Source organism: Atheta coriaria, unplaced genomic scaffold (assembly GCF_025399875.1).
Source record: "Atheta coriaria isolate IRGN ID8LTWV9N9 unplaced genomic scaffold, Caltech_Dcor_3.1 hic_scaffold_8_pilon, whole genome shotgun sequence".
In the NCBI taxonomy this organism is placed as follows: domain Eukaryota; kingdom Metazoa; phylum Arthropoda; class Insecta; order Coleoptera; family Staphylinidae; genus Dalotia; species Dalotia coriaria.
In genome coordinates this window covers 6,480,637-6,508,338 of record NW_027045450.1, presented here as the reverse complement: position 1 = coordinate 6,508,338, position 27,702 = coordinate 6,480,637, and the positions used below count along the sequence as shown (strand labels likewise).

Genomic DNA, 27,702 nt, shown 5'->3' with positions numbered 1-27,702 from the left:
TCATTTCATCCCTACAACACCACCACGCGCATCTCAGTTTGGTCCAGTTTGACATCCTGCACGCTACACGAATCAATATTGTGATACACCGCACCAAAATGGAGACTGGTAAGTGGACCAAAACTAATAAAAACCATCATAAACAACCCATAATAACAACAAATATTTTTAGGAGTACGTGATCCTAATAGTGAATCAGTTGATGAGTTAAGACAAAGACTAAACAACATGAAACGCATGATGGCTGAACGACAATCAGCTGGGATGTCTCTAGATGAAGGCCAGAATCGACGCAGAGCCGGAAGTATCATCGATGGAAGTTTCCTCAGTGTTGTTTTTGGTGTAGCGTTGTTAGTCATCATCAGCGTGAGCATCTACGCATTCTACAACCTTTACCATGCGATTCTAAAGAAGTTCCCTTCACATCACACCGAATTGTAATACTTATCTCAACAGAAGAATCAAAGTGTCAAATGTGCTCAAACACAATTCCTTTACAAATGTAGGTTTTTTTATATAAACAATTGTTACTTTGACATAGTGTTGTGTTATTACTGAAATATCCTACACAAGTCGAGTATATTTATAAAATATTTACCTTCAAGCTGATTATATCGATAACATGTTTTAAAATTTAGAATATGTTTGGCTCTGGTTGCATATGTAAGCATCTATAATTTTAAATAACGATAGGTAGAACTAAAACGATGTGTGCGATGATAAAAAGCCAAATGTGTGCGATTCCATTGAGTTTCGAGGAGTGATTTCCTGTGCTTTCTGTGGCGTTACAACATTGTGTGGCTAACTCTAGAACTTTCGGATAGTAATCATTCCAGAACTCAAAGGATTTGTAATTTGTCCTGCGGTCATCGCTCATGCTAAATCGATTGTCTATGATTAGTATTCCAGGACTTTCTTTTGTATATGGGTCCCAACGTATAGGAATTTGTATGTTGCTGGTAGGGTCTGAGTTTTTAGCAAAATTTGCCCAGAATGACATTATGATATCAGAAGTACGTTTATCTCTATCATCCCATTCATTTTCAGGTAATTGCACCCAGTATGGTAATCCCCAGACGTAGATTAAGTCAAAAAGATGTGGTACCGTTATCCATTCGGGTATATTTGCAGTTGCTGCTATTGTAGAAGGTTTCTGATCAAACCTATAAACATACGTTGGTTTGTATCTACTCATAAAGTTAGCATGAAGAATAGTCGAAGCCCCATAATATCTCTCCGTGTAAAATCCGCCACAACCCTTCGGACTCTATCAGAATCTTGAAAGGGTATAGATGGGTTGAAGAAGAACATTGCTGAATCCATTATGTGGTCATGATTATACACACATTGCGTACGATCTGATTCATTGATCATAGGAAGGTCTTTATTAACCAGATCAAAGAGGAATGTCTGAATATGATCAGAGGTTAGGTTGTCATTGTTATTTAGACTATCCAAAGATAAAACGTCCTCCATGTTGGTGTATCCGGTCAGAAGAGGTACCCTGGCGTATTCCCCACGTTCATAGAAGTTTCTAGGTAGTTCCGGTAAGAAAGGTAAAGAACTATTGCTAAGACCTTTATCAAGTAAAGGTCTCCAATTCACATGGGAGGTTTGTTCCACCAGGGATACAGCATCTAAGTTTCTTAAACATTGCATTAATTCAGCTGTGGATGTTTTGAAACATCCGTAGTATTCCGCTAGGTAATCCAAGAGTTCTTTGTCTTCTGATGGATCCTTTACAGCTGAAGGTGTTAGAAAGTTACCACTCATCATGATTGCTTTATGGAAGAGATTTTTGATTCAGGGTTGATCATATGTAGACCAATACTCATTGCTCCTGCACCATAACCCATCAAACAGATGTTTTTAGGATTACCATCAAATATTTTAATATTGTTTTTCACCCATTTCATCGCAGCTTGTTGATCCATCAAACCATAATTCCCAGGTGCTTCACCATCAAGTGTAGTAAAGAATCCCATGATATTCATACGCCATGCAAATGTAACAACAATGATTTTTTGATGGTAGACTATTCTGTAGGGATCCCATAGTGCAGGATTACCGGTGGTGAAATTACCAGGGTGGAACCAAACAATTGTTGCGTATCCTTCTTTGGGTGGAGTTCCTAAACAAAAGAAATCAGTTCTTTGTTAAACCGTGGCATTGAGTAACTTTACGATTATTACATGACCATTACACCTCTTTTAATTTCTCGTATTGTGTGCCGTAAAGAAATCACATTAACCTAGTTTTTGTGCGCCGCCCTCGTTCAAATATACATTATTTGCCAAGCCGGTGGTTTAGTCGCATGCGTGGAAAGTGGCCGTTAATATTTGTCCACGTCGATAGGTCATTAGTGCATAATCATTCTCCAAAATATCACCCTCAGAAAATAAATCACCGTTGATTTTTGTTTGGAAAATTGGATTTGTTTTGATAAATTACCACCATTTTGTGATTGTTGACTCACTCAAGGATTAAAATGTCATTATGTAAGTTTTGATACTGTTGAAATGATGATTATTAAACGTTGACATGTCAAATTCTAATCTAACCTCAATTTTAAGGTAATGTAAACATAGGCAACCAAATGTTAGTCACATTTTAATGCATTTTATTTTTATTTTACTAAGCACCTCCTGAAAGCATTAAAACTTTATTTCATTCGTGAAGGGTTGATTTATGCCCGGCAGCCGTCTACCTAAGACTTTGGGGTAGTTGCTAGTAAGTTATTCACTTCGTACGTCGGAATGTAGATTTCGTACGAGATTACCGCGCCTGCCACGTGAAACTTAAATGAATGAGTCGCAACATTGCGGAGGGTGCATTTATGTGAATATAATTTCGTTTCAAAGACGAAAAAGTCAAATAAAAACAGCCAACAAGTGAAAAATCACGCGAGTCGTGACAAAATCAGTAAAAAATTGTGCACGCGTCGCAACACCATTATGATATTGATTATTTAATCAGGTTTTGTGCAATTCTTAACTCCTGCTTACATCTATATGCTAGGCCGAAGCAAAAACAAAAGTTGTTTATACTGAAATCAAGAATATATTATTTCCTCTGAAAAACAAATCGTTTGTTGGTAGCCAAGCGGGTGGTTCTTGTAAAAGGCCGATTAATATGTGCGATTTGATAAGAATCAACCTTGAATTTCGTTTCGCGCCACCGGACGTCGTTTAACTAAACATTTATCCTTGAAATGTCCTTCAAGTAGCAGTTTTTTCACCGTTATGGCAGTTTTTTGCGTTTTGCTGCGAGCCCAGGTCAGAATTGCATACATATTGAGTGTTTCATTAATTTATTCCGGCTAGTTCGTCAAAATGACGTGAAAAACAATTGCGTGACTTGACTAGACTTGATAAGCCCCTTGAAGACAAAAAATAACAGTGAATTTAAAGTGTTCTTCTCATTTTTACGCAACCCAACTTACATTCTGCGAAGCATTCAGGTGAAAAATATGTGAAAACTTGCAATTTTACTGATAAAACGTCTGAAATGTTCAGCAATTCAAATTGAATGCTCAAAACCGGAAGTGAAAATGAAATATAACACGCAACAACAATTCCACACTGGGTAAATGTTAAGAAATGTTTGAAAATGTAAATGAATGCGTTTTCACTCGAAAATACCGGTTTAAAGTTCTTGATATGAGTCATAATCACGCTGAATGACGTAATGTGCATTTATTTCACAGATTTATCGTCCTTAATAAGGCATATTTGAAGTTTTTACACACAATTTCTGCATAATTTACCGATAAACGTTGTTTTCACAACAATTTGCTTTCTTTCGACAACAATATGGCCGCCACATCTCGCCATGTCAGATCACATCTACGATGACATTACTACGTTGCAGACTGGCATTTTATGTAGGTTAATGTAGAGTAAAGCTTTCTTTTGTTTTTCTTACATTGCGTGACGTGGTTTGCCACGAAAGATTAAAAAACAAAAGATTGCAATGACTTTCCGCCCTTGTTTCCTGCAGTCGTGACTCCGTTGGCATGCGTCGACGTAGAAAAAACGTTTACACACGTCCTATTTAATTCCTGAGATTGGGTGCTTTATGGCCTAATAACTGAAAATTGCACGAAAGCATGAACACGCTGACCACATTGAAATAGTCTTAGAGTTGGGTTATGTTAGACTAGGTTATTTTAAGCTACGTTTTTCCAGTGCAATGCCCAGTAAATCTTTGAGGCGTTATCTTGAACACATCGGGCATATATCGGGCTGTAATCTCCCCCAACGGGTGGTAAACTATAATTAACCTGGTTCTGAGGTCCGAGTAAGTCCAATAAGTCTCGAAAATAAAACTATAGTATCGGCCAGTGCCGGTATTGTTTAGACCTGCAGTTTGGCAAAATGTTTTTCTAGCTGCTTGTAAAGTTTATGTTGTGGTGTTCTAGAACGGGTTGAAAATGAACTTGAAGATTGAGCTAAAGATCATTTAACGTTATCTATCCTTGGCTTTGGCCTTCAACTCTTTGACTTCTTGACCGGAACGAAAATGTCGAATTGATTTGAATAATACATAAAAATACAACTAATTTGCATTCATATTATTTTATGGTCGATGTTTTTATTATACAGAGTGTAAAAAATACGAAATTTGTAAATTGTATACAAATATATATATTTTTTGTTTTATAGCAGAGAAAAAATCAAAGGTGATTTACGAGTAAATTAAATAATATGATTTTTTTTACTCGTCGATATAAATACCTACAAAAGTATTGAGAACTGAGCCACAGGTATTGATATATCACTAAGATACGTTTTTTTCCATGTCATTTTATTCATTTTTTCTATGTAGTTGTAATAAGTGTTAATGTAAATTAATTATGATGTTAATTTGTCATCGCATGAGTCCTTGGTTGACAACTGATACACACACAATTAACTGTATGTTATAGTTATCCTCTAATTGTGAATATCAACATGAACAAAAGTATTGCTATGCATTAGTATAGAACACTACAACTTCAAGCCTTCAAATAACAAAAAAAAACATATGTGTTAAACTTGTTGTTTATTTTTATTTATAAATCCGTATTTAATTTGTAGCTGCAGGGAAGTGATGTAATACTTCGATAGGATGTGTTTACATGTAATATGCATTTATTTTTCTCAGTAAAGTTCATTAAATGCTATTAGTTTAGTTGTTTTTTTCGTTTCCTTTGTTTTTTGGTAGTGATAATTATGTTTCCAGTTAATTAAAGTAAGATAACTTGTTTTACCAAATTGTAAACAACAATTGTTATTCAACAAAAGAAAAATTACAACTATAAGCTTTTACTGACAAATAATATATTAAATAATAATCGTAAATTTAAATATCATATTCAGACATTTATACAAATGATTCATGTTCGTGTCATTGAGTTTTTATGACCTTATTGGATTTTCCCCAAAAAATAATTCAATATTGACAAAACAAAACAGAATCAAATCAAATATAGAGATATAAAAAGATGTAATAACTCACCGTATGGTTTGAAGACATTTAAATATAGACAATCCTCGCTGATATTGACTTTCGACTCCGGTGATATCAAATTCAAGAAAGGTACATCTTGTGCCTTAAAATCATCAGCGGTTTGAAGACATGGTAATTCAAAAATCGACGCATTTCGTGTTCCTTCCCACGAAGGTAACGGATCTATCATGGGATGAGCAAAGCGAAGATTTCCCACGGGTGGTTGAGCGTAAGGAATGCCCATGAAACCAATAATCCTTTGCGTGCGAATTTTCGAAATCTCTGTGCCAACCAACACTCCTTGATTGGGGACCGTCACTGTGGGTGGTTCCCGTGCCATACACGTGTACAACATTAAAAAACACATCAATTTTAACCGAAACATTTTTCGAAAAGTTTTTTAAAATGTTTTCTATTTACAAAATGGCGCCGTGGTGTTATTCTTTTGTTTTCTTTGCGGGTTTTCTTTGCTCGGTCGTTTTGTGGTTTAATATGTTTGTGGTCTGCGCGCGGAGAAGTTGAAATTACCACTGATTGCAATGATGGCGAGCGGAAAGGTATAGTGCTTTCGGTGCTACCCCTGTTTTCCATCACCCACACACATAACGCACACCAGGCGCAGCGCGTGAGAACGTTTCCACAACGCGAATTTGCATCGCTTTCCTTTGATTGTGTGGAGCGTTGCGTGATCGAGTTCCCTTAAGAAAATTCCCGACTTCGTTTTTCACGCGAGAATCGCGCACACATGCAGGGAATCTCAGGTAAATCATTTCAAACATACAAATATATTCTAGTAGTGAAACTTGTTACAATAGGGTAATATTTAGCGCTAATTTAACTTTTGTAATAATAATAATGTTGCGGAAGTAATGTTATGCAAACAAAAAGTTTGAATTTTGCGCGTCTCACACATTTAAACTCGACCAATGGGGTTCGTGAACTGCAACCAGCCAGTCTATGCAGCCAGCACAATCACTAACCTCAAAAAAGCTAGTCTCGAAACAAATTAGTTGTTGTTAAACACAAAAATAACCAGCTGCTCTACGCAGAGTAAACATATCCCTTTTAAACATTGCCCCGCAGCGATAAATTGCAATCGCAATGATATATTTATAACTAAATGCACGTGAAGACACTCCCTTGAGAGAGAATATTCTGTGTGTACACCTCTAGCACCATGATCACGCTGTCGCAACGCATCAAGAAACAGCAGGATGATACAAATACGTCCACCACGCGTATTTCCATCCGCGATAAGCTGCTCACTCGAGAGGTGCAGGAGATGGCCCAATTGCTTCCTAGCAACTGTTCAGTGCACTATGATGATGTTGATGAGCTCAGTGCATTCACCCTTACTGTGAGCCCCATTGAAGGATATTGGAAAGGAGGCGCTTTTAAATTTTCAATAAATGTTACAGAAGAATATAATATGGTGGTAAGTACAAGAAAATAAATCAAAGAATGTTTTAAAGAAGAATTTTTTTTTTCTTTTTTAAGCCTCCACAAGTTAAATGCCTTACAAAACTGTGGCATCCTAATATTAGTGAAACAGGGGATGTATGCTTGTCATTGTTACGCCAGCATAGCGTCGATGGACTTGGCTGGTCGCCGATAAGACGACTCAAAGACGTAGTTTGGGGCCTAAACGCACTTTTTACAGTAAGAAACATAATTCTATTTGCAATCTTCTACAAAATCTAAAGTATTATTATCAATTTGCAGGATTTACTTAATTTTGATGATCCTTTAAATATGGAAGCAGCCGAAATGTACTTCAAATCCAAAGAAATGTTCATCACAAAAGTAAACGAATATCTCAGTCTCTACGGAGCGGAGTAAGATAAATTAAGAAAACATGTGATTTAGTTATTATGTTAATTGCCTAAATACTTTATACAACTCAGTTTTAAGTGGGCTTGAAGGAACGACTCAGTTATGGTTTTAATTTTTGGGTAAAAACTTTGAAAACATCAATATATCTCAGGAGATTATCACACCATTCAAACTTTTATCCTAGTTATTTATCTTTTTTATCTGTACATAAATGTTTTAATAGGCATATGCATAGTAATCATTGTATTACGGAAAGAACATGATATTTCATTGAATCATTCAGAAACTCAAAATTGTGTATATATTAATTAATATTGAGCTAGTTAATAAAATAAATCGGTCTAAAAAATTTCGGTACGGTAATTTTAGTCTATTAGCAGTAATTAGAAAATATCAAATCAAAGCACATTTATTATTGCCTAGTTTTAGTGGCGAGAATGGAGAGATTTTGTAAACATTTATGCGATTTGTATCATTTCACGCACGGTGTAAATAATGTAATAAATAAACATTTGTTAAACAAAAGCCAGACTATTTGCAAATACTGTATGCATTGAAAAAGACCTTGTATCTGGGGTAAATGCCTCCCTCTGCATCCTTTAAATTTACCTTAACTGCAATTTGGTGTGGGAAAACACCCTGAATTTTCTGCTCAACCAGTTTTCTGACCCTTTAAACTACTAGGAAGTAACTTAAAATGCTCTTTGAATATTGTTCTTTCTCAAATTTTTAAGGAAATGGGGTGGAAAACTTCCTGTATTTTGTAAACCAACATAGGAAATTGGACCATCTTAAGGTAAAATCATCGTTAAAGACTCCCTCTACAAAATGCATACCTTTTGGACCCTTCAAACCCTTAGGAAGTAATTTTAAATGCCCTTTAAAAAAAAATTAATTTTCAAAAATACGGTGTGGAAAACGTCTTGTATCTCACAAATCAAAAGCGGAATTTAAACTATCTTAATGGTATCAGATAGTTAAAAAGTATCTCTACAATAGAGGTATTTTTCTGACATTCTACGCTTATAGGAAGTGCCCCAAAATTGCGTTTAAAAATTGATATTTTTTAAATTTACAAAAACTTAATGTGGAAAACTAATGCTATCAGATAGTTAAAGAGTTTCATATATGTTGATTTTCTCCACAACTCTTGAAACCGTTAGAAAATGCCCTAAAATACTCGTTAAAAATGAGTATCTTTAAATTTATTTTTCATTTTTGTGTCGACTATTTCGTTGAAATTAATTTCGGTCGGTAGGGGGCGTTCAACACTTTCAATAAAAATATTTTGTGCTGAAAGACAGGATCGAACTTTTTTTAAAGAAATTATTACCTGCTCGTCGACAAAACCTGATTTAGTCATGGTGATTATTATCGAAATGGTTCATTTTAGAACAAAATTTTATTAAGATAAATTGTGTAGAATCACATGTTCTTCAATATTCGGTAATAAAAAAGCCAAATTTTCCATTTTTATATTTTACTATGAAAATGATGGAGGAAATAATTAAACCAATTTTTTGCACTTATATTGAAAACCATTAGAGATACAGAAAAACGGTTTTCATATTCGCATGTAGAATTAAATTTTTCATTATATAACAGGTTTAAATATTCACTTATCGACACTTATGTAATAATTAAAAATTGTTAATAACTTAAAAACTAATTAACATAACGCAACAAAACTTGGATTATTGTATTCCTGGCATTGGTTTATATCAATGTGGAAAGTTTGAGATAAATCGGAGTAGTGGTTGTAATGATTAGTTTTGAATTTTCCTCTTATTTTCCGAAATATTGATGCTATCAGAAAACTGACTGAATATCTTTCATCCCCTTGGAAAACTCTATCGATTAGCGTTTTCCATTTTCTTCTAGCATAAAAAAAATTTTTGAGGCCCAAAAAGAGTCAAGTGTAACCTCTTGACTCTTTTTGAGGAGTTTTTGTAAACTTTGGAAAATGGAAAAACTAAATCTGCCATTTTATAGACCTTCATCAAGGCATGAAGAAAATGAAGAAAGTTTGTTAATAACTTTATTACTTTCCGAGAAAATCGTGTCTGAAAATGTTGCAGGTACATGATATATTTTATTTTTTTTAGATGTTATAATACCTAGGATTTTATACTGAGCATAAAAGTGTTTTCGGTTTTTGTTTATCTTTTTAGTTCTTGAGATAATTATCATTTAATCTTTAAAAATTATTCTTGGTGGAGGCGCTTCGACCGTGTCGACCTGAAAATTTTTAAGAAAAATATCCGATCCAGTTGTTCGGCAGATAAAAATTTCATTAAAAAAAGTTTGACCCTGTTCTTCGAACGATAATAATTTTATTAAAAAAGTTCGACCCTGTTTTTCAGCCGATATAAATTTCATTAAAAAAAAGTTCGACCCTGTTCTTCGGCCGGTAATAATTTCATTAAAAAAAGTTCGACCCTGTCTTTCAGCACAAAATATTTTTATTGAACGTGGTGAACGCCCTCTGTCGACTAAAAATAATTTCAACAGAATATTCGACCCAACACTAAAAAATAATTAAGAAGATGGTAATTTTTAACAAGTATTTCAAAGCATTTCCTAATTGTTTAAGGGATCGGGAAAGTATGCATCTTATCGAGCAACTCTTTAACTATCGTTTGACAGTAAGATTGTCTAAATTCATTTACTAATTTCGGAAATACAGGGCGTTTTCCACCGCATGTTAGTGATAATTTAAAAGGGCATTTTAGGTTACTTCCTAAGGGTTTAAAGGATCCAGAAGGTTCGCATCTTGTAGAGGAACTCTTTAACTATCATTTCACATTAAGATAGTTTAAATCCCTGTATTGGTTCCCAAAATACAGGGCGTTTTCCATACAGTCCCTGTAAAAATTTGAAAAACAGCAATATTGAAAGGGCATTTTAAGTTACTTCCTAGTAGTTTAATGGGTCAGAAAGGTATGAATCTTGTTTAGAAACTCGTTAGCTATCATATGACAGTAAGATAGTTTAAATTGCTTAATTACTTCCCGAGATAAATGGAGTTTTCTACAACATTTAAAAAAATTGCAATAATAGCAATTTTTATTGGAATTTTTGAGTACTTCCTAAGGATTTCAAGAGTGGGGAAGGTATGCGTCTTATAGAAAATCTTTTAACTATAATCTGCCGATGAGATAATCTAAGTTCCTCCATTGATTCCCGAGATACAGGGCGTTTGCCACACCAACTTGTCGAAAATTTGAAAAAATACAGCAATTTTTAATGGGAATTTTAGGATACTTCCTAAGGGATTACAAGGGAATGCAAGGTAAAAATGGGTATCGGTATCTCCATGTCAATTAAACGCTGCTTGTGGCTAAAATCATTTATTTAAAAAATATGACACTTTCAGTAAACAATAACATTGTACGTCGACTCCTCGCCGCTTTCCTCAAGAAAGAATGAACAATAAATGCAGTAAAATGCACAGATCAATCAACAGTGAATCGCAATAATCAGATATTACAGCTAGATACTTTCATTAGTTCATAATAATTCATCAATATTTCCTTTAAATATTCGTTTTTCTCAAAAACGTTCATTCGCATGAAAGAGTCAAAGAGTCCATTCAACACAGCGCACCTTCTTCATCTTCCACCTTCACCACTTATAACTTAACTAGTTAATATTCGTTTCAATTTGTTAATGTATGGCATGCGGCAGAATAACGCGCCATTATGCCTTGAATAACGGTCTGAACTTGGGGCAATTTTTAAACAATTAGAGTTTAAACAATTGAAAAGTTTTAAAACTTTACAAAACAGACAGAGACTATTTGTAACTAGTTACTAAAAAACAGTTAAATCCAAGCCAATATTACATATAGGCATTAAGTATTAAGTAATTAACTTGATGAAAACCCCTCTGCGATTGTTTAGACCGTTATTCATCACAGATGCAATAAAACTTGTTTTACAGCGCGTTAATCGATCGCAGCTTATATATTTCATGTTTTGGTGTGCAAGGTGAGACAGATTTTCATCGCGGAGCTCGTTGTACGTGTTTGTAATGTGTGTTCGCGTGTACATGTGGATGCGCGTCTGGATGGCTTCTGTTATTGTTAACAATGACAATTATTTGTATATCGTAAGAATAATTAGACTAGCACATGATCGTGATTCGAACTAGATGCACACCAGTACTGGTGTGGGGACTGCGTGTACGTGTGTGTGATGGCGCCTTGTTTCTTTGTTTTGTTTCTGCGTTTCACATCGAAATTGATTATACAATGATTACAATATTCTCGACTAAAACCCCGACCCAGCACAGAGCGCTTTGTATAACAACAACAAATTATGTATGAGAATATATATATAGTATTATATATAGTATGTATATATATAATAATAGTACATGTCATATCACATATGAGTTATTTTCAATCAGATAAAGATTTAGGTTCTGCGTCTGTCAAGTCTAACTCTAAAATGCAACAAACGGACGAGTAGCAGTAGTTAAATTCACTTTGTTTTTTTCTTTGTTGATAGAAAAATGCCAAACGTTTTAGGCGTAATTTTGATAAGTTGCTAGGCCAATCCGAAACGTAACATTTTGGCAACTTTTCTACTTACATATCACTTGTTTTCAAAACAAATACATAGTTGACTTTATGTGTAAGTGTGGTTTGTGTGTGTAGACATTAAGCAAGCTCGTTTAACTCTGCACAAACACGATTGGCGCTTTTTGTTTACAATCTAACACTTAGTATTGCTTAGAGATCATCTGCAGGATGCAAAGATCTGGAAACAAATTGCGAAATCTAAACGCGTGCGCGACAATTTGATCGAGGCCTATATTTCTGCAGCCGGACGCGTTCGGAGCTTAAAACTATTAGATTATGTCACACACAGTTGCTTGTTGAGTATTAACAATTTGATATGAATTAAGTGTGTACAATAACCGATATTATAATAATGTGTATAAAAAATTAGTTAAAATAATACAAATAATCTCTAGAAAATCCGTACGAATGTTTGAAAGAAGCAAGAACCGAAAAAATACGTATATAAAAATAGAAACGTTTATCTCAGCGTACGTGCGCTCGTTAGTTTTGGTGTGTTTTTGCATCTACGTGTGTCTGTTTAGTTTGAAACATTTTAAAATGCTGCAACATGTTGAAAAGCAAAAATGTGCTAAATTCAGCGCTGGAGACTAACTACATCACATCACATTTGGTTTGTTTGGAAGTCAGTAGTGTGTTTCAACTCGCGCACGACGCGAAAGACAACAAACACGCGCGCGCCGCCAACTAAATATTTGCACATTTCACAGTTAATAAAGTCGTCGTCATGGGATGAAGATGCATGACACATGATATCTACGTGTATAAGCCTAGCTAAATTCTTTGTCTTTTTGTTTTTCGTCGTGTGTTTTTCATCAGTTTGTGCAACATGCGCATGAATTTCATTATGTATTAGGTTTTAAGTTAGAATTGGATATAGTTGCGTGTAAATTGTTTGAAATTGTTTCGCAAGTGCGCGAGAAAGATTATACACCTGATGGCAGGTGAAAACGTATGTGATTACAGGTTGTAGTTGTAGGTAGAGAGAGAGAAAGTAGTTTGAACGTGAGTATTAAGAAGTATCCTCGCGCGACGCGGCGACGTCTTATTTGTCTTCGGAGCCGTTGAGGCGCCCGCATGGCTCGCCGGTGGACATGCTCCTCTGGGCGATGGGGCTGCGCCCGCCGCTGCTGCTGCCGCTGCTTAGCGCCATTCGTTGCATTTGGCGGATCACCGTTGTCGCGTGATACGCTTGCTAAAACATCAAAATTGTCTTAGAACTTGGACTTTATGTCAGAAAAAAAAAACAAAAAAAAAACAGATATTTTGTAAGTTTTTGAAATAATTGTTAAAAATCAGTTTAAATTTTCAATTTCGTTTAAGTAGAACGCTCACAATCATTGAAAAATATCAGCAACCTTATTGATGTCACTCATTAATCTAAGTGGTACAAAAATAAAGGCACTTCTAAACAAACTAATCAAATCTAGTTCAAAATGCGTACGCACTTTAAGTGCTCATCGCATTATCAACCAAACCAATATCAGTCCAATAATAATTATTACGCAATATTCCTACCTTCCAGCGTGATTTGGCAAAATTCTTCTTAAGTTGTTCAGAAACAGTCCCGTGAATGTTTTTGTTACTAGCGGCGTTACCCGATATCCTAAAAAACATCAAACCACACATCAATCAGTGATGTCACACATGGTTAAACACTCTAAATAGAGTAATATGTGTTCCAACTCACCACGGATGACCCAGCGCCTGACGACACGTGAACCGCTTCTCGACGTTGACGCACATTAGATTCCGAATGAAGTCCTTCGCTGAATCGCTGATCTCATCCCAGTATGGCGAATCAAACTCGAATTCACCTTTGAGGATCTGCGCGAAGAGATTCGCGTCGTTCTCGTCGTAGAACGGCGGATAACCGCACAACAAAATATAGGATATCACGCCTATGCTCCAGACATCCACCGCTTTTCCGTAGGGCTTTTGCGCAAGAACTTCCGGAGCAACATAGCCGGGAGTTCCGCATGCTGTTGCCATGATACCAGAGTCCTCCATCTTTGAGAGGCCAAAGTCGCTGATCATGATCTTGCTGTCTTCATCGGCGCTGTAGTACAACAAGTTCTCGGGTTTCAGGTCGCGATGAACTACGCCTTGTTCGTGCATGTAGTCCACAGCTTCGAGAACTTGTCGCATTAAGTCGGATGCGTCTTTTTCAGTGTAGGAACCTTTTTCTACAATTCTATCAAAGAGTTCTCCACCTGTTACTCTAAAGAAAACATGTTTTATTAGATTATTAGTTTAATTTGGTTTTAAATTAACTTACAATTCCATAATTAAGTAAACTTTAGTTTTGTCTTCAAATGTTTCAAGAAGTTGCACTATATTTGGATGCTTCAGCCTGGGAATAATAAATATTTAAGTTATTTTTTCTAGATATTAAATATTTGATGTTTATACCTTCTTAGGACTTTAATCTCATTCTCCAGTGAGTCCTCCTTGCCCTTCAAGGCCTTTTTGTCAATAATCTTGACTGCATTCATGCATCGAGGTCTCTCCTTGCTCTCAACCAGCCTCACCACTGAGAAAGCCCCACTAAAATCACATAAAAACATTAACACATAAACAGCTGTTGCATGTTGAATAACTTACGTGCCGAGCATCTCCTTGAGATAATATTTGTCCTCGACGGAGGGCATCTTGTCCGCATCCTTACTCTCCTTCTTCTTCTTATCCGAATCCTTCTTGCCGAAGAGCGGCATCTTGTCCGGATGCACGAAGCTGTGCGAACAGAGATATTTTAGAACACTTGAAGTTTTAGCGAGCGTTAGAATTTGATCTGGGTACGGCGCGCGCGAATCTCATATCCTTCACAAACGTCCCGAATCCCGATTCCAGCCAGCAGACATCAAGCAGCTGACATGGTCCCACAGTCCCGCACACGTTCGCTGTTGCGCTCGATTACGTTTACATGCGGTGACGGGTCGCCTCAACGAATTGAAACGCTCGCGGAGAGAAAATCAACAGAGACTAAAGTCGCGTCGACAAGTGTACGAGCCGTACGCGGCGAACACGAACAGTTGTTGCACGAGCACTACCAGCACTACTTGCGACCACTACACTCGCACGCAACATGCACGCACACACACCGCCGAGCACACAGCTTGAAACATTCGCCCGGCCGCGGTTGATTGTCGTGATCGCTGTGATTGGAAAGGAAAGCAGCGAGAAATGAGCATTTCACTGCCTGCCGAAATTTATCGGAATTATCTCTGCCCAGGCGCACAGATTCCTCTCTGTAATCCTCAAGCAACTAGCGCGCAGAGGGCGCTACAAGTTTCAAATCAACTCAAAATACTCAAAAAGAAAAATAAATACCGAAAGAAAACAGCAGCCATTTTGAATTTTCATTTATTTTTAAACTTTAACCATCTTTATTCTACTATTACAACGTCTACGATCATAGAAAACTTGATTTTGTTTTGTTTCTATCGATTGTTTTCTTACTTACGACTGCAAAATTATGTTATCTGTTCTAATCGCCAGCACGCGACGATTATTACGCCGCTGGGAATATAATAACTTATGAGTGTAATAATTTCTCGCGCGCGAAAAAAAAGCGGTAGACTAATCGATAAAAACGGGTTTTTGTATGTACGTATGAGTCGTGCACGCACGTCGCCATTTTTCATTTTCACCTCGGAAAACTGGTTTTAATTACATGCGCCCTGACACGCGAGCGATGGAAAAACAAAAATGCAACAGATTAACAAACAATCAATAAACACACTTGCTATGTGTTCGTGTGTGTATGTGTGTTAGTCAATGGAAAACCAAACTTGTTTACTGTTGACATTGTTGCTTTATTAATGTACCTCTCAGGATGTCCGACGGCGTAAACAATTAAAATCCACTTTTGGACGCACGACGTTCGACAACCGCAAGAATAGAAAGTAAACCATAGAAATTAATTCCGCTAATGTTCAATTAATGTGCGGTTTTGCGAAATTCGCCGTCATCCTTCAATGACCTTCGGTGATAAACACTGTCAAACACGCAAGCCACGCTCGTAAATACACCCAGTTGTTATTGCTTTTAGGCACATTTAGGTTAAGTTTATAGGTTAAGCACGCATCATTTACGCACGCGCGTGGAATGTAATAAAATTCTATGCCATAAATTGACACTAAGATTAGAAAAGAATAAACTTTCTCTCAAATGTTTTCACTCGTGTTTATTTGTTGTCTCAATTCAAACAAGAGAATGTAAATCATTAAATCAAAACAGAGTTGCGAGGCTACAAGCGCACGAGCTGTATTATTATGTAATCGATAGCGCGCACACGTTTTCGAATACCCGTGTAAAACGCTAGGCAACCCAATTTACCGCTGAGATTTGTTTGTTTTCTCGCGTATGAAATAAACAATATTTTGTAAGTTCTACTCACTGATGACCGGAAACAGATGGCGCTCGTGCGGGGCGGGTGGGTATCGACTTCCGCCATTTGCGCACCGCGCGTAATCCGTCGACGAGGCGTTTGACGCGTGTGGCGAATCGCGAATTCCCCGACGCGAGCTTTCTCCTACAAAACAAACAGCGCTCACATCACGCTCACAAAATGGCGTTCTTCGTTTATTGTATATTGGGTTGCCTACACGTGCATAAATGTAACCTGTAATTACCACTAACAGTTTGAGCAGATGTACACGTGTTAAAATATTAACACGCAAGGAGCTTTCTGTGCTTTGTGACACAAAGCTACTTACTTGACGACGTTCATCAATCGATCACTAATGTCCCATACATAATTCATTTCGCTCATCGATTGTTTCGACACTAAATTCGCACGTTTACAAAACTTCTTTATTAAATTCTAGTTTATTTGATTTAAATGCAATTTACTTTAATTGAATCTAAAATTTCGTCCATAGTGGCCGGCGATAACGCGTCAACTAAATCACAAAGCAGAAACTAATATCGCTAGGCGTAATAATAAGTAATAAATAATTATTTGCGTCCTTGGCGCACTTGCGGCCGCACCGAAAACCGCAGAAAAAGCAACAAAACGTGCGCGCGCTTATCAGCGTCGAACGCTGGCTGCTCTTCATAACATATTAGCTGCGACGCTATCAGAAATAAACAACAAATAACATTTGCGTTCGCATCATCCGCATCACACATTAACGACGCGCGAGTGAAATGGACTGAAATAAATTTCTGATGACGATCGATGATGCGAGCGCGGAATTTATGTCGGAACACGTGTTGGACGAGATAACGCCGAGGCGTCAAACGCTACCGAATACGGATAAAATCCAGTGGGATAGACGTCACACAAGTGGAAAATATTCACAAAACAAAACAATTAAGAAAATTACATTCATTTAAATTTTTTGACAGAAAAAAACACAAATAAGTCAATTTTTAACGAATTTATACAAAAACTAAGTTTTAATTGCAATCTAAGGCTAGTTTTCATTATGAAAATCAAGGAAATTTAATTAAATACAAAAGAAACGCTCTTTTTGTATAAATTAATAAAAAGAAAATTAAAATTGTTAAAATAATAAAAAAGTTAGAGCGTTTTTAATGAAAAAGTTGCCTAAAAATATACAAAGTATTGATTTGAATGGCTATTTTAAGATTGTTTGGAATATTTCACTGTACTGAATTATTTACTACAGAAAATAGAACACTTATTCTACACTATTCAATAAACGATATAAAAATATTGCTAACGATAGTGTTACTGGGTGTTGAAAAAGAAGGAAAAAAAAAACTAAATATGTAATATTTATCAAGTTTTGACTGTTATTTCATGCAAAAGTGTTCGTAAAATGTAGGGGGAAGTCCCCTAGTGGCGGACACCTAAGGTTATTTATAAATAAATCAAAAAATATTTGAAGAAATGTTAATTAAATTATGACATATAGTAGATAACAAAGTTAGAAATCAAATTAAAATAACAAAAATGCAACCTCTGTTAAAAAATAATTAATACTATCAATCAAACTTTGGTAATAAAAAGTATAGTTTTAAAAAGTGGCACCTAGTACCGGACACATATTTGTGCCATACCCCTCTCACCGGACATTTCAAATATGTCATATGGTTAGGTAGGCTACCTTGTTTGGTATTATTTATAGGGCGGTGGGGGGTGGGGTGATAGAATTTAACGATTTAATCAACGGATTTAACACACTGACTAGAAGCAGCCCGTGAATGCATACATCCACTAGCTAATGTGTTCATTTCAGTTACAATAAATACTTTAACTACGAATTTTAGCGAATGTATGCATTGACTAGTAAATGTATACATTTACTAAATGTATGCATTGACTGCAACATAGCCATCTCCTCACTCTCTCTCTCATAAGAAATATCAATATGTTTACTGTCCGGCGCTAAGGGACAACTTAGTGTCCGGTGCTAAGGGACAGACATTTTCGTTCATTTGGTGGTACCTACTAAAATTGTTTAAAAAATCTAATAATATTCTACCATTTTACGGATAACAATCAAGTACTACTTGTATCTTTGAATACCACTCAAATGTAAATGCATAAATATACTAGAATTACTTACATTGATATTTAGGTGACGTCGTGATTTTGCGCCTGAAACAGCAAACGGCTGCTCCCGCCGTGGCCGTGTGCGTTTCTGGCGAGCCACGACGAGTGATCCTGTACCTGTGTGCCCCCCGCACCCCTTTCACTTGTTTTTGGAAATGAAAAGATTTAAACTAGCTTAAATAGTACGAGTGTCCGGTGCTAGGTGCCGTCCGGCGTTACGGGACTTCCCCCTACATAGAATGATTGAAGACGTAATTTGGCAAACAAACGATCATCCTTTGTTTATTATAGAACGATTCGTGCATATTTAACGACTACCGAAACTAAACTGCACTAAAAACATGATTTATTACACAAATTCTAACATAATTTCCTATCTTAAACTTAATTTTCTATAATATACTACAATATGAATTAAGAGGAGCATTTCATGGCACCTGTTAATTATTCGTATTTTTTTTCTTGGCGTGTTGGTAGCACCGCGCAAAGTTTCTAATTATACGTCGTTGGGCAATTCGGTGCCGAAACGGCGAAACTGGCGTTTCTCGCATTTCGCGCCGGCGGCGGCGGCGCAAGAAAGAATTCAACTATCTGGGCGCTACCGCAGATTTAGACAAGGTCTGGTCGCGGCGCGAGCATGGACGCCCGATGCTCGCGGCTAAATTTAGCCGCGTGACAGGCGCAACACATTTTCACACATATGCACCGCATGCAGTAGAGAGCAAGGAGTCCCACGAAATTCCCGAACGTCCCGGTCGGTGTGTGTAAGCGTGCGAATGTGTGCCGAAACTTCTTCCTCCGCCAGGCGAAGAAGCCAAAGAGCCAAAGAGTGACATGTGATTCTGTTTCCGAAAGGTGTGAACTGTTTACCATACGAGTCAAATTATACAAAGTGTCCCACGCGTGGATATTGAGTGTGCAGTGTACGTTATTTTCTGTTTGTTTTAGTGCGCTGCTTGCGTCGAATAAGGTAATGCAAAACTCTTCGTCGTTATATAAGCACAATTATCGCTTTAATAAACGCAACAGGACTATTTTTGGTGCGAGTGCGCGCGTGTCGATTGTGGACCACGAGAGCTCACGACCTATATTCGTGGAATTGCACAAAACAAGCTTAGAACCCTTTCGAAACCCTAAAAATTCCCATTTTACAGCTTGCAATTGTGAGAAAGTGAATCAAAAATGAGTCTGCAACATTTGTACCCAATGGGTAAGGGTGACCCACTATGCCCACTCGGGTTCCATCCGCAAGTACGATGGCCCACACGCTGCAAACGCTGCTTTCGTGACTATAAAGAACACGGCGGTAAACGAAAGGACCCGGAACCCTTACGCAAAGACGACTTTACGTCGTCTTCACCTGCGCTGAGCAGTTTCGGCACACCAGCCAACCGCAGAAGCTGGTCCTCCAGTACCAACTTAGACAAAAACGAGAAGGATTCGGAGATCACCACGACAGTGACCTTCAAAAATCCTTCCTCCTGGACGTCCACACCCGACCTCGCCAATTTAGATGACGAGTCTACTCCCACAGTCAGTCTTACTCTACCATTTCGAAGAAAGGTACCACCGGTGGATACAGGACAAGAAAAACCAAAAGGCAATTAAATGTTCTTAGACTTAGAATAATATATTCTGAAAGTGATGTTTATAGAAACCAAACCTACGACAAAATCGTCAGTATTCAACAAGAGTGATAGTCTTGCAACGAGAGTGAAGAAATTGGCAGCTATTAAAGAATCCACACCGGAAACACCGCCAAGGAGGAGTACCAAAGAAGTGAAGACAACGAAGGATCCAGGCAACGATCATGATGTACAATTTTGCATCAAAGTAATTGGATGTGGCGTGGTTTTCAACCTTTTCCTATGAATAATATTATAATACCGTAGTTAACAAAATTATGAAGAAATTTTGTATGTTTTATGTAGTGTCTTATTGTAGGCTGATTGACAACGAATAAGGTTTGAGTGCTTGAGACCAATACAAAACTAATCTAACATCAACGTTGCATATTCTAAAATTGTTGTTGTTGCTTGATTTTAACTAAAAATAAATCATTTTTCATTTACTGACTATAACCCCGATGAAAACGTATTTAATTCCAGAAATATAAATTCTAAGACTAAATACCTTTTCATCAAAATAAAATTCTGTATCTGACATTGATCTCCTGATTTAGTTGAAACCTAAAACAACAACTACAACCTCATATCGAGATGGATACACTCGTCCTAGATCGGATAGTTTGGACGTAGAAGATGATGCTGTGAGTCTAGCAGGTACAGAAACCACTGAATCCACCACCCTCGTTGATGCCAACGAGTTTGATCTGAAGAACCAACTCGACAGCATGCGGCAGGAACTCGAAGCCACAAAAACGAAATGCGAACGATTAGAGAAAGAAAAGTCGAATATTCTTCTACGACGTTTGACTGCAATGGACACCAAAGGAAATAGTTCTGAAGTATTAAAGTTACAACAGAAGGTTAATGAGCTCCAGGGGCAGTTGGATGATTACAAAGATGAGAAAAAGTCTCTGAATCTAAAAGTGAAGGAATTGGAGGAAGATTTGGAGAATAGGCCTGCTCCACAAGCGACGCAGAAAATTGTTGATGAGTTGAAGTCGAAACTTTTAGCTGCTGAGACTTTGTGTGAGGAGTTGATGGATGAGAATGAAGATATGAAGAAAGAGTTGAGAGATGCCGAAGAGGAAATGGAAGAGATGCAGGATCACTTCCGAGAAGACCAAGCTGATGAATATTCATCACTTAAAAAGGAACTTGAACAGACTACGAAAAACTGTAGAATTTTATCGTTTAAATTGCGAAAAACTGAACGAAAAACTGAACAATTAGAACAAGAAAAACAAGAGTTTGAGAATAAAGTGAAGGAATTATCGAGTGGTGGTGGTGGACAACAATTAGATCGTTTAAAACAATTAGAAAAAGATTTGGCAAAAGAAAAGGAAACCAGTGGGTCATTACAGAAAAAGTTGGACGATGCTAATGTTAAATTGTCTAAAGCTACGGAGATTAAGCTGCCAAGCACATTGCCAAAGAGAAAAGCACCTATGTTAGGTAGTGTAGGAAAAAGTGCCTCAAGTGAAATGGTAAATTTTAAAACAAATAAAAATATCAACAATAAAAACATAAAAATATTGTGTTCTAGAAAGTATCTCGTGAATCTCTAACAAGAGGCGGATCCCAGGATGATCCGGTGCAACTCCTGAGAGATTTACAAGATTCTTTAGAACGTGAAGCTGATCTTAGAGAACAACTTAAGTTTGCTGAAGAGGAAGCTGAGACAATTCGTAAGAAGGCTTCCAGAATCGAGGAGGACAACGAATCATTGGTTCTACAACTGAAAAAGATGGCCAACACCAGAACAAGACGTAAATTTTAAGTTAAAATATAATTTTCTTTGATTTTTTTGTTTTTCTGTGTTTAGCTATGACAAGAAAATCATCCCTGACAAAAGAAGATAAAGATGAAGATCCTAGTGTGATTAAACTCCAACTGGAACTAAACGAACAAGAAACTGGTGTTTTACGTAAAAAGATCGAAGAGTTAGAATCAGATAACGAACGCCACAAGAAGAAAGCCAAGGAACTTCAAGATAAGATTAATTCTAAAGTTCCCGAACGTTCCTTGAAGTTTGGTTCTAAGTTTGAGAAAGATAATGACAAAAACGAAAAAGTGAGCCTTTTAGAAAAGGAAATGAATGATATCCGTATGAAATTAATAGAAAAGGAACGTGATTGTGAAAGATTGGAAGCGGAAATTAAACTTACGAAAAAAATGGGTAGAGATTCTTCTAAGACAAGATCATCTGAGAATCTAGACCAGCAAACACTTGACTTGAAGAAACAATTGCAGGTTATAGAACAAGAAGCTTCAATATTCAGAAATAAGGCGCAAAGCTTAGAATCTGAGAATGAGAAACTCCAGAAAGATGTAAAACGATTAGAACTTTTGCGAGGAGCTAAAAATGATAAATCTGTAGATAAATATGTAGATAAAATAGCTCAGTTAGAGATAGACTTAGAAACATCTAATAAAAAGATAAAAGATATGGAGTCTTCACAGACTGAGGTCAAGAAGACAAATGGAGATGCCACAAATGGTGGAGGTGCAGATCTTACGAAGAAAGTGACTCAACTTGAGAGGGAACGTGATAAACTTCTGAAGTTATTAGATAAAGTTAAAGAAAACACTTCCAAAGCCTTCAAAAATCGCAAACCGAAAGCTCCCACTGAATTATCTACGAAATTAGCACTGAGAACGATGATTAATGACTTGGAGAATGAAGTCCAAGCCATTTTAGGCGCGTTGGGTACTAAGGAAGCAGATGTAGAAAAACTGGAAGAGGAGTTAAGCAAGTCCAAAACTTCAAAGGGATCAAAAGACATCACTAATAAAGAATTAGAAGAATTAACGAAGAAACTTGATAGTTTACAGAAGGATAATCAAAAGGATAAAACACGTCTGGAAGAATTAAGTAAACAATTAACTGATGCCGATGTAGAAAAAGAAGAATTAAAGTTAAAAATAACAAAAATGAAGGGCGAGCAAGAAATCCTCACGTATGAGAACAAAAGGCTCGATGAAGATGTCACCAAACTGAAAACAGATAGCTGTAAATTCTAAAATACTGAAATTTTGATTATTTTGATTTATTGTTTAAATTTTTAGTTGCTTTACGAGAGAGTAAGCGGGAAGTGCTCGACCTGAAAAACAAATGCGACGCGCACCAACGTGAGCTGGATAGGAAGGATGCAGAATTGAAGAAGCTGAAAGACGAGGTGGAAGAAAAGACAAAGCTGACCAAGGAGGTAAGCGGCGAGTCGACATGCGTGAAGCTGTCGGACATAATGTATGCGAAATTTCAGCTCACGTTGAAGACGAAGCGAGTTGCCGAATTGCAGAAGAAGCTGAAGGAAGCTGAAGACGAGATTGGAAGCTTGGATAGGGAAACACAGGAGAAGATTAAGAAATTAGAAGCTACTGTAAGCAACTATTCCAGAATTCTGACTCTGCATTTAATATTTTTTTGTAGTTACAAGACGAGAAGAAGAAGAGCAAAGAGGAAACTCAGTCGAAAGATAAATTATCTTCGGAGAAAGATAAATTGAATGATAAAATCTACGAATTGGAGAAAACTATAGCGAATAAAAATTCAACTATAGAAAAACTTGTTAGTTTAAAGACTAATTTTAAAAATTTGAATGTTTTTGTTTATTTTTAAATTTTAGGAGAATGATCTTCAAAAAGAACGTTCTGCAACTTCAGTTGTAATTAAATCACCAGCGGAGACTAAGGAATTAAAAACTTTGAAAGACGACATAACGAAACTTAAGTCCAGTTTGGAAGAGAGTGAATCTAAATATAAAACAGCGGATAAAAAAGCACAGAGTGCAGAAGAAAAACTTAAGAAATTAGAGAATGAATACAAAACAGACAAAACAAGTTTAGAGAAAAAGGTTTCGGAGTTGGATATTGACCTACAGAATGAAAAGAAAAAGCTACAAGTACAAAAATCAAATTCTGAGAAGGAAGCAAAGAACAGAGAGTTAGAATTAACCGCTCTAAAAAATAAAATAAAATCTTTAGAACTTAATGGTGGTGGAAGTAAAAAGATCACCGAAGTTCGTCAAGAATGCGAAGATAAAATTGATAAGCTCGAAAAACAATTGAGTAAAGAAAAGAAAGAGTATGAGAATTTAACAGCTAAGTATGAAGTTCTCGAAGAGGAACATGTTGTTACCAAAGCCAAATTAGTCTCCGAAATGGAATCTCTAACTAGTCAGTTGTTTACAACGCGTAAGGAACTTGAAAGACTTGAAGAAAACTACGAAGGAGAGAAAGACGATCTTCAAAGTAAATTTGATAAACTCCATAAAGACTATAATGAGTTAACTAAAAAGATGGCTAATAATGAGGTGGATAATCCTAGATATAAAGTCCTCTTTGAACAAAAACAAGAAGAAATTGATAATGCAAAGAAAGAGAATGAGATGATGCATGATCAATTGGAGTTTATGAGGAGAGAAAATGATGAACTAAGGAAAAAATTGGATGACTTTGATAAAGTTTCGAAAATTCAGAGGAATATTAGCGCGGATAGTAGTGCCATGGATAAAGAAATTCGAGAATTAAAATCTAAGTAAAAATATTAATTTTTCCTTTGAAGGTTGTTTCTTTAATTTAGTGTTTTAGGTTGTCTACGATTGAGAAAAGCAAAAAGTCTGATTTATCCGAGTGTAAAATGCGTTATGAAGGACAAATCACCATTTTGAATGATGAAATGCACTCGTTACATGCTCAAGTATCTCGATTTAAGCGAGAAAAAGATACATACAAGCATATGTTGGAGAGTGCGCAGAAAACCATCGGGGACTTGAAGACTAATCCAGGCAGAGAAAATCGTAATTCTATATCTAGTATTGATGATGTAAGTTATTAAAAACTTACCAAATTCATATCTATTAATTTATTTTAATTTTTTAATCAAAGATGGAAGAATATAAATCTAAAATCGCAAGCCTGGAACAACAAATCAGTTGTATGGAAGATGAACTTTCCGAATCCCGTCTGGAAGCATCCAAATTCAAGACGGAACTTATTTCAGAACGCTCAATTTCAGAGGTGCGACTCTCCGAATTAAATTCCCGAGTTAATGAACTTGAAGAAGAGAAGATTCTTAGTAGCGGACGTACTAAGATAGTAGGTTTAAGAACACGAATGGAGTTGTCCTGGCAGAAAGAAAGAGAAGACCAACAACGACTTCTTCAGGAAACTGCTACCCTTGCGAGGGATCTTAGGCAAACCCTCTTTGAGCAAGAACGTGAGCGTGATAAAGACATCCTTGAAAGCAAACGTAAAATGGAACAACTCAAAAAGACAATGGATGAAGAACAAAGTGAGAATAAGAAGAAACTCAATGAATTACAATCTGATTTCATGGAGTTGCGAGATGCCCATGCCAAGTTGAGAACCACCAATGAAAAACTCCGAAGGGAAAAGAACGCCACGAGAAAGAACGTGAAGAATTGAAAGCTATCATCTCGGAAAGAAAGAGGTCTGAACAAGATGACTTAAGGCGTATACAAATATTAGTCCAACAAGTCGAGAACCTCCTCCATGTGGCTCCGGAGTTATTCAGTAGTGGTAGAGAACGTGCGGGTTCTGAAGCTCCCTATACCCCTACACCTCCAAAACGCACAAGGTCCAAATCCCGGAAGGTTCTCCTTCTTTAGAAAGACGTGATTTTAGCAGGGAATCCTCTGTGGCAAGAGAAGAGAAACGTAATCAAGTACAAAACACTCTTCAAAGACTTGTTGATGCCACTGAGGAGTTGAGAAAGGTCCAGGAGCGGGATCGTATCAAACGCATGAATCTACGAAGGGCCACATCAACCGAAAATGATCAAATTGCAAACGGCGGAAGTTCAACCAGGAAACTTACAAGAACAGATTCAAATTTGAATCGGAAGAGTTTATCATTGGAGCATACTGCTTCAATGCAAGATAGAACCATCTGGAAAGGTGTAGGAGATGATGACAGCATGTCAAGTTTACAGTCTTTGGATATGGGATCAGATATATCCATGGACTATAGGTATAAGAGGGATGTAAGTTTAGATTCGAGGTTGTCTAGCGGATCAACACAGAGTGAGATTACCGGTGAGAAGAAGAAGAAGAAATCGTTGATGGGGAAACTTAAGAAATTGACTAAGTCCAGGAGTATTGATGATTCAGATGATTCACATTTCTCACCTAGCAAACCATTGTCATCATCTAGGGTAAGTAAAAAAAATTCTACTTCCATCTTTAAAGCAGCTCTTTTTCCACGGTTTTGAGACATGAAAAGTGACACTATAATCATGGATGGCCAAAGCCGTGACTAAAGTATTTTTTCTACGGTTTATCGTCACGAAAAGTGGCACTTAAATCACGCACCGCCAAAACCGTGACTAAAGTACTTAGTAGATTAACGTTACACGTTGTTAAATTGCCGTTTAGCGCTCTTGATACTTATTAAACTTTTTAATAAAATAAAAAATAATTTAAGGCCCCAAGTCAAAGTTCAGATATTGAAGATCCCAAAGGTAGTAAGAAGGATTTGAAAGATCGTATCACAGGGATGTTTAAAAGAAGTGGGTCACAATCCAGGTCAAACAGGTAAATTGACTTAATCCAAAAAGACATGAAACTGACTTAAATCTTATTTGTGTTTTCAGTGTGGAAAGACAGATTAAACAAGACACGAGCTCAACACAGCGCCCTCTGATGCGTAGCGCAAACGGGGGCACATCAACCACCCCTAATTCCGTAAGTCAACCCTTAAATAAATAAAACTACCCCAAAAACAAAAATTAATTGTTTTAAATATTTTTTTTTAATTTCAGAGCACGGATAAGCTTGCAAAACCCAAAAAGAACATCAAATTATAACCTCTACAAGTAGCATAGATTAGTTTAGCACATTTTTGTTTATAAGCACGTTAATTTTGTTATCGTTTCACGTTGGTTTATATTCGTTTAAATTTAGTTACAAACTTTTCACCATGATAATATATTAATGCAATCGGCGAGCAAAATAAAACTAAAAGTTGAAACCCGTTTGCATTTACCTACCTACGGGTGTGCGTGTTTTGTATACGTGGAAAAACATGATGGCGGCGCAAATTGAAGTTAACAAGCCGGGATAATTCGCTTAAAACGCCACACAGCCCTCACTGTCAAAATATAATTCGCATGAAATTCGCGCATATATTCCGCGACAAATCACACACACAGAGAGATAAATATGCAGTGTATGTGTGCGAGTTATATATAAACATAAACAGATGATTATCGAGCAGCGTCCGGCGCTGTAATGGTAGATGTAGTGCAGAGAGCAGTGCGAGATGTGGTGAGATGAATATTGATGACGTGATGCACAACATGTTATTATGTTAACTCTGTGTGTGTGTACGTTGTGTAGTAGTGAGCTCGAATAAATGCGGAGATTAAAGTTTTGTATTATACCGCGCATGAATGGAGGCATAATGACGATGAAAAGGGGATTATATCGGTGTCTAACAGGGTGGCCACCCCTACACCAGCAAGATCAAACACAATGTTGAATGTATTGTGTTGTCGTAATTAAAACATTATTTATTATCGGTTTTAATACAAAAACAAAATTTTTCAAAAATTAATTTTGTGCTGTGAAGTTTCCCGGGCTTTTTGCAGCACAAATTGATTGCATTACACGTCACCCTCC

General features: G+C 36.8%; 5 protein-coding genes and 1 long non-coding RNA gene across 6 annotated transcripts; 3 read left to right on the top strand and 3 right to left on the bottom strand.

Moving 5' to 3' along the window:
- The first annotated feature begins 4 nt into the window (after window positions 1-4).
- Window positions 5-536, top strand: LOC135797713 (uncharacterized). The gene is made up of 2 exons (XM_065310204.1): window positions 5-108; window positions 173-536. The coding sequence occupies exons 1-2, from the start codon at window positions 99-101 to the stop codon at window positions 439-441; spliced, it is 279 nt and encodes a 92-aa protein (XP_065166276.1). The 5' UTR covers window positions 5-98; the 3' UTR covers window positions 442-536.
- LOC135797710 (acetylcholinesterase) lies at window positions 525-6,040 on the bottom strand. The gene is given in 4 exon segments (XM_065310200.1): window positions 525-1,242; window positions 1,245-1,796; window positions 1,799-2,131; window positions 5,500-6,040. Coding segments are annotated over 4 exon segments (1,824 nt in total). The 5' UTR covers window positions 5,876-6,040; the 3' UTR covers window positions 525-679.
- Window positions 6,041-6,437: 397 nt separating this feature from the next.
- On the top strand, window positions 6,438-7,848 carry LOC135797712 (NEDD8-conjugating enzyme UBE2F-like). The gene is made up of 3 exons (XM_065310203.1): window positions 6,438-6,925; window positions 6,988-7,149; window positions 7,213-7,848. Exons 1-3 carry the CDS (start codon window positions 6,668-6,670, stop codon window positions 7,327-7,329), a joined length of 537 nt encoding a protein of 178 aa, XP_065166275.1. The 5' UTR covers window positions 6,438-6,667; the 3' UTR covers window positions 7,330-7,848.
- Window positions 7,849-10,657: 2,809 nt separating this feature from the next.
- Window positions 10,658-16,825, bottom strand: LOC135797085 (calcium/calmodulin-dependent protein kinase type 1-like). The gene is made up of 8 exons (XM_065309281.1): window positions 16,627-16,825; window positions 16,308-16,442; window positions 14,513-14,641; window positions 14,321-14,455; window positions 14,187-14,261; window positions 13,599-14,129; window positions 13,427-13,514; window positions 10,658-13,103 (listed from the first exon to the last, which is right to left on the bottom strand). The coding sequence occupies exons 1-8, from the start codon at window positions 16,680-16,682 to the stop codon at window positions 12,954-12,956; spliced, it is 1,299 nt and encodes a 432-aa protein (XP_065165353.1). The 5' UTR covers window positions 16,683-16,825; the 3' UTR covers window positions 10,658-12,953.
- A 934-nt stretch (window positions 16,826-17,759) lies between these two features.
- Window positions 17,760-19,121, bottom strand: LOC135796983 (uncharacterized). Its single transcript, XR_010549423.1, has 2 exons — window positions 18,872-19,121; window positions 17,760-18,767 (listed from the first exon to the last, which is right to left on the bottom strand). It is a non-coding gene; the product is annotated as an uncharacterized lncRNA (long non-coding RNA).
- LOC135796982 (myosin-11-like) lies at window positions 19,108-27,052 on the top strand. The gene is given in 16 exon segments (XM_065309128.1): window positions 19,108-20,034; window positions 20,089-20,267; window positions 20,617-21,546; window positions 21,606-21,828; window positions 21,885-23,072; window positions 23,129-23,268; window positions 23,326-23,442; window positions 23,493-23,630; window positions 23,689-24,599; window positions 24,653-24,887; window positions 24,950-25,463; window positions 25,466-25,675; window positions 25,678-26,237; window positions 26,507-26,616; window positions 26,676-26,766; window positions 26,844-27,052. Coding segments are annotated over 16 exon segments (6,009 nt in total). The 5' UTR covers window positions 19,108-19,616; the 3' UTR covers window positions 26,889-27,052.
- Window positions 27,053-27,702: the final 650 nt, after the last annotated feature.

What these genes read in the sequence shown, in the direction of transcription:
- LOC135797712 (XM_065310203.1), top strand. Translation starts at nt 6,668, where the DNA reads ATGATCACGCTGTCGCAACGCATCAAGAAACAGCAGGATGATACAAAT. An exon ending in CAGAAGAATATAATATGGTG is followed by an intron (nt 6,926 to 6,987) that starts GTAAGTACAAGA and finishes TTCTTTTTTAAG; the next exon opens with CCTCCACAAGTTAAATGCCT. An exon ending in GCCTAAACGCACTTTTTACA is followed by an intron (nt 7,150 to 7,212) that starts GTAAGAAACATA and finishes ATCAATTTGCAG; the next exon opens with GATTTACTTAATTTTGATGA.
- LOC135797085 (XM_065309281.1), bottom strand. Translation starts at nt 16,682, where the DNA reads ATGAGCGAAATGAATTATGTATGGGACATTAGTGATCGATTGATGAAC. An exon ending in CGATTGATGAACGTCGTCAA is followed by an intron (nt 16,443 to 16,626) that starts GTAAGTAGCTTT and finishes TTTGTTTTGTAG; the next exon opens with GAGAAAGCTCGCGTCGGGGA. An exon ending in CTCAAGGAGATGCTCGGCAC is followed by an intron (nt 14,456 to 14,512) that starts GTAAGTTATTCA and finishes ATGTGATTTTAG; the next exon opens with TGGGGCTTTCTCAGTGGTGA.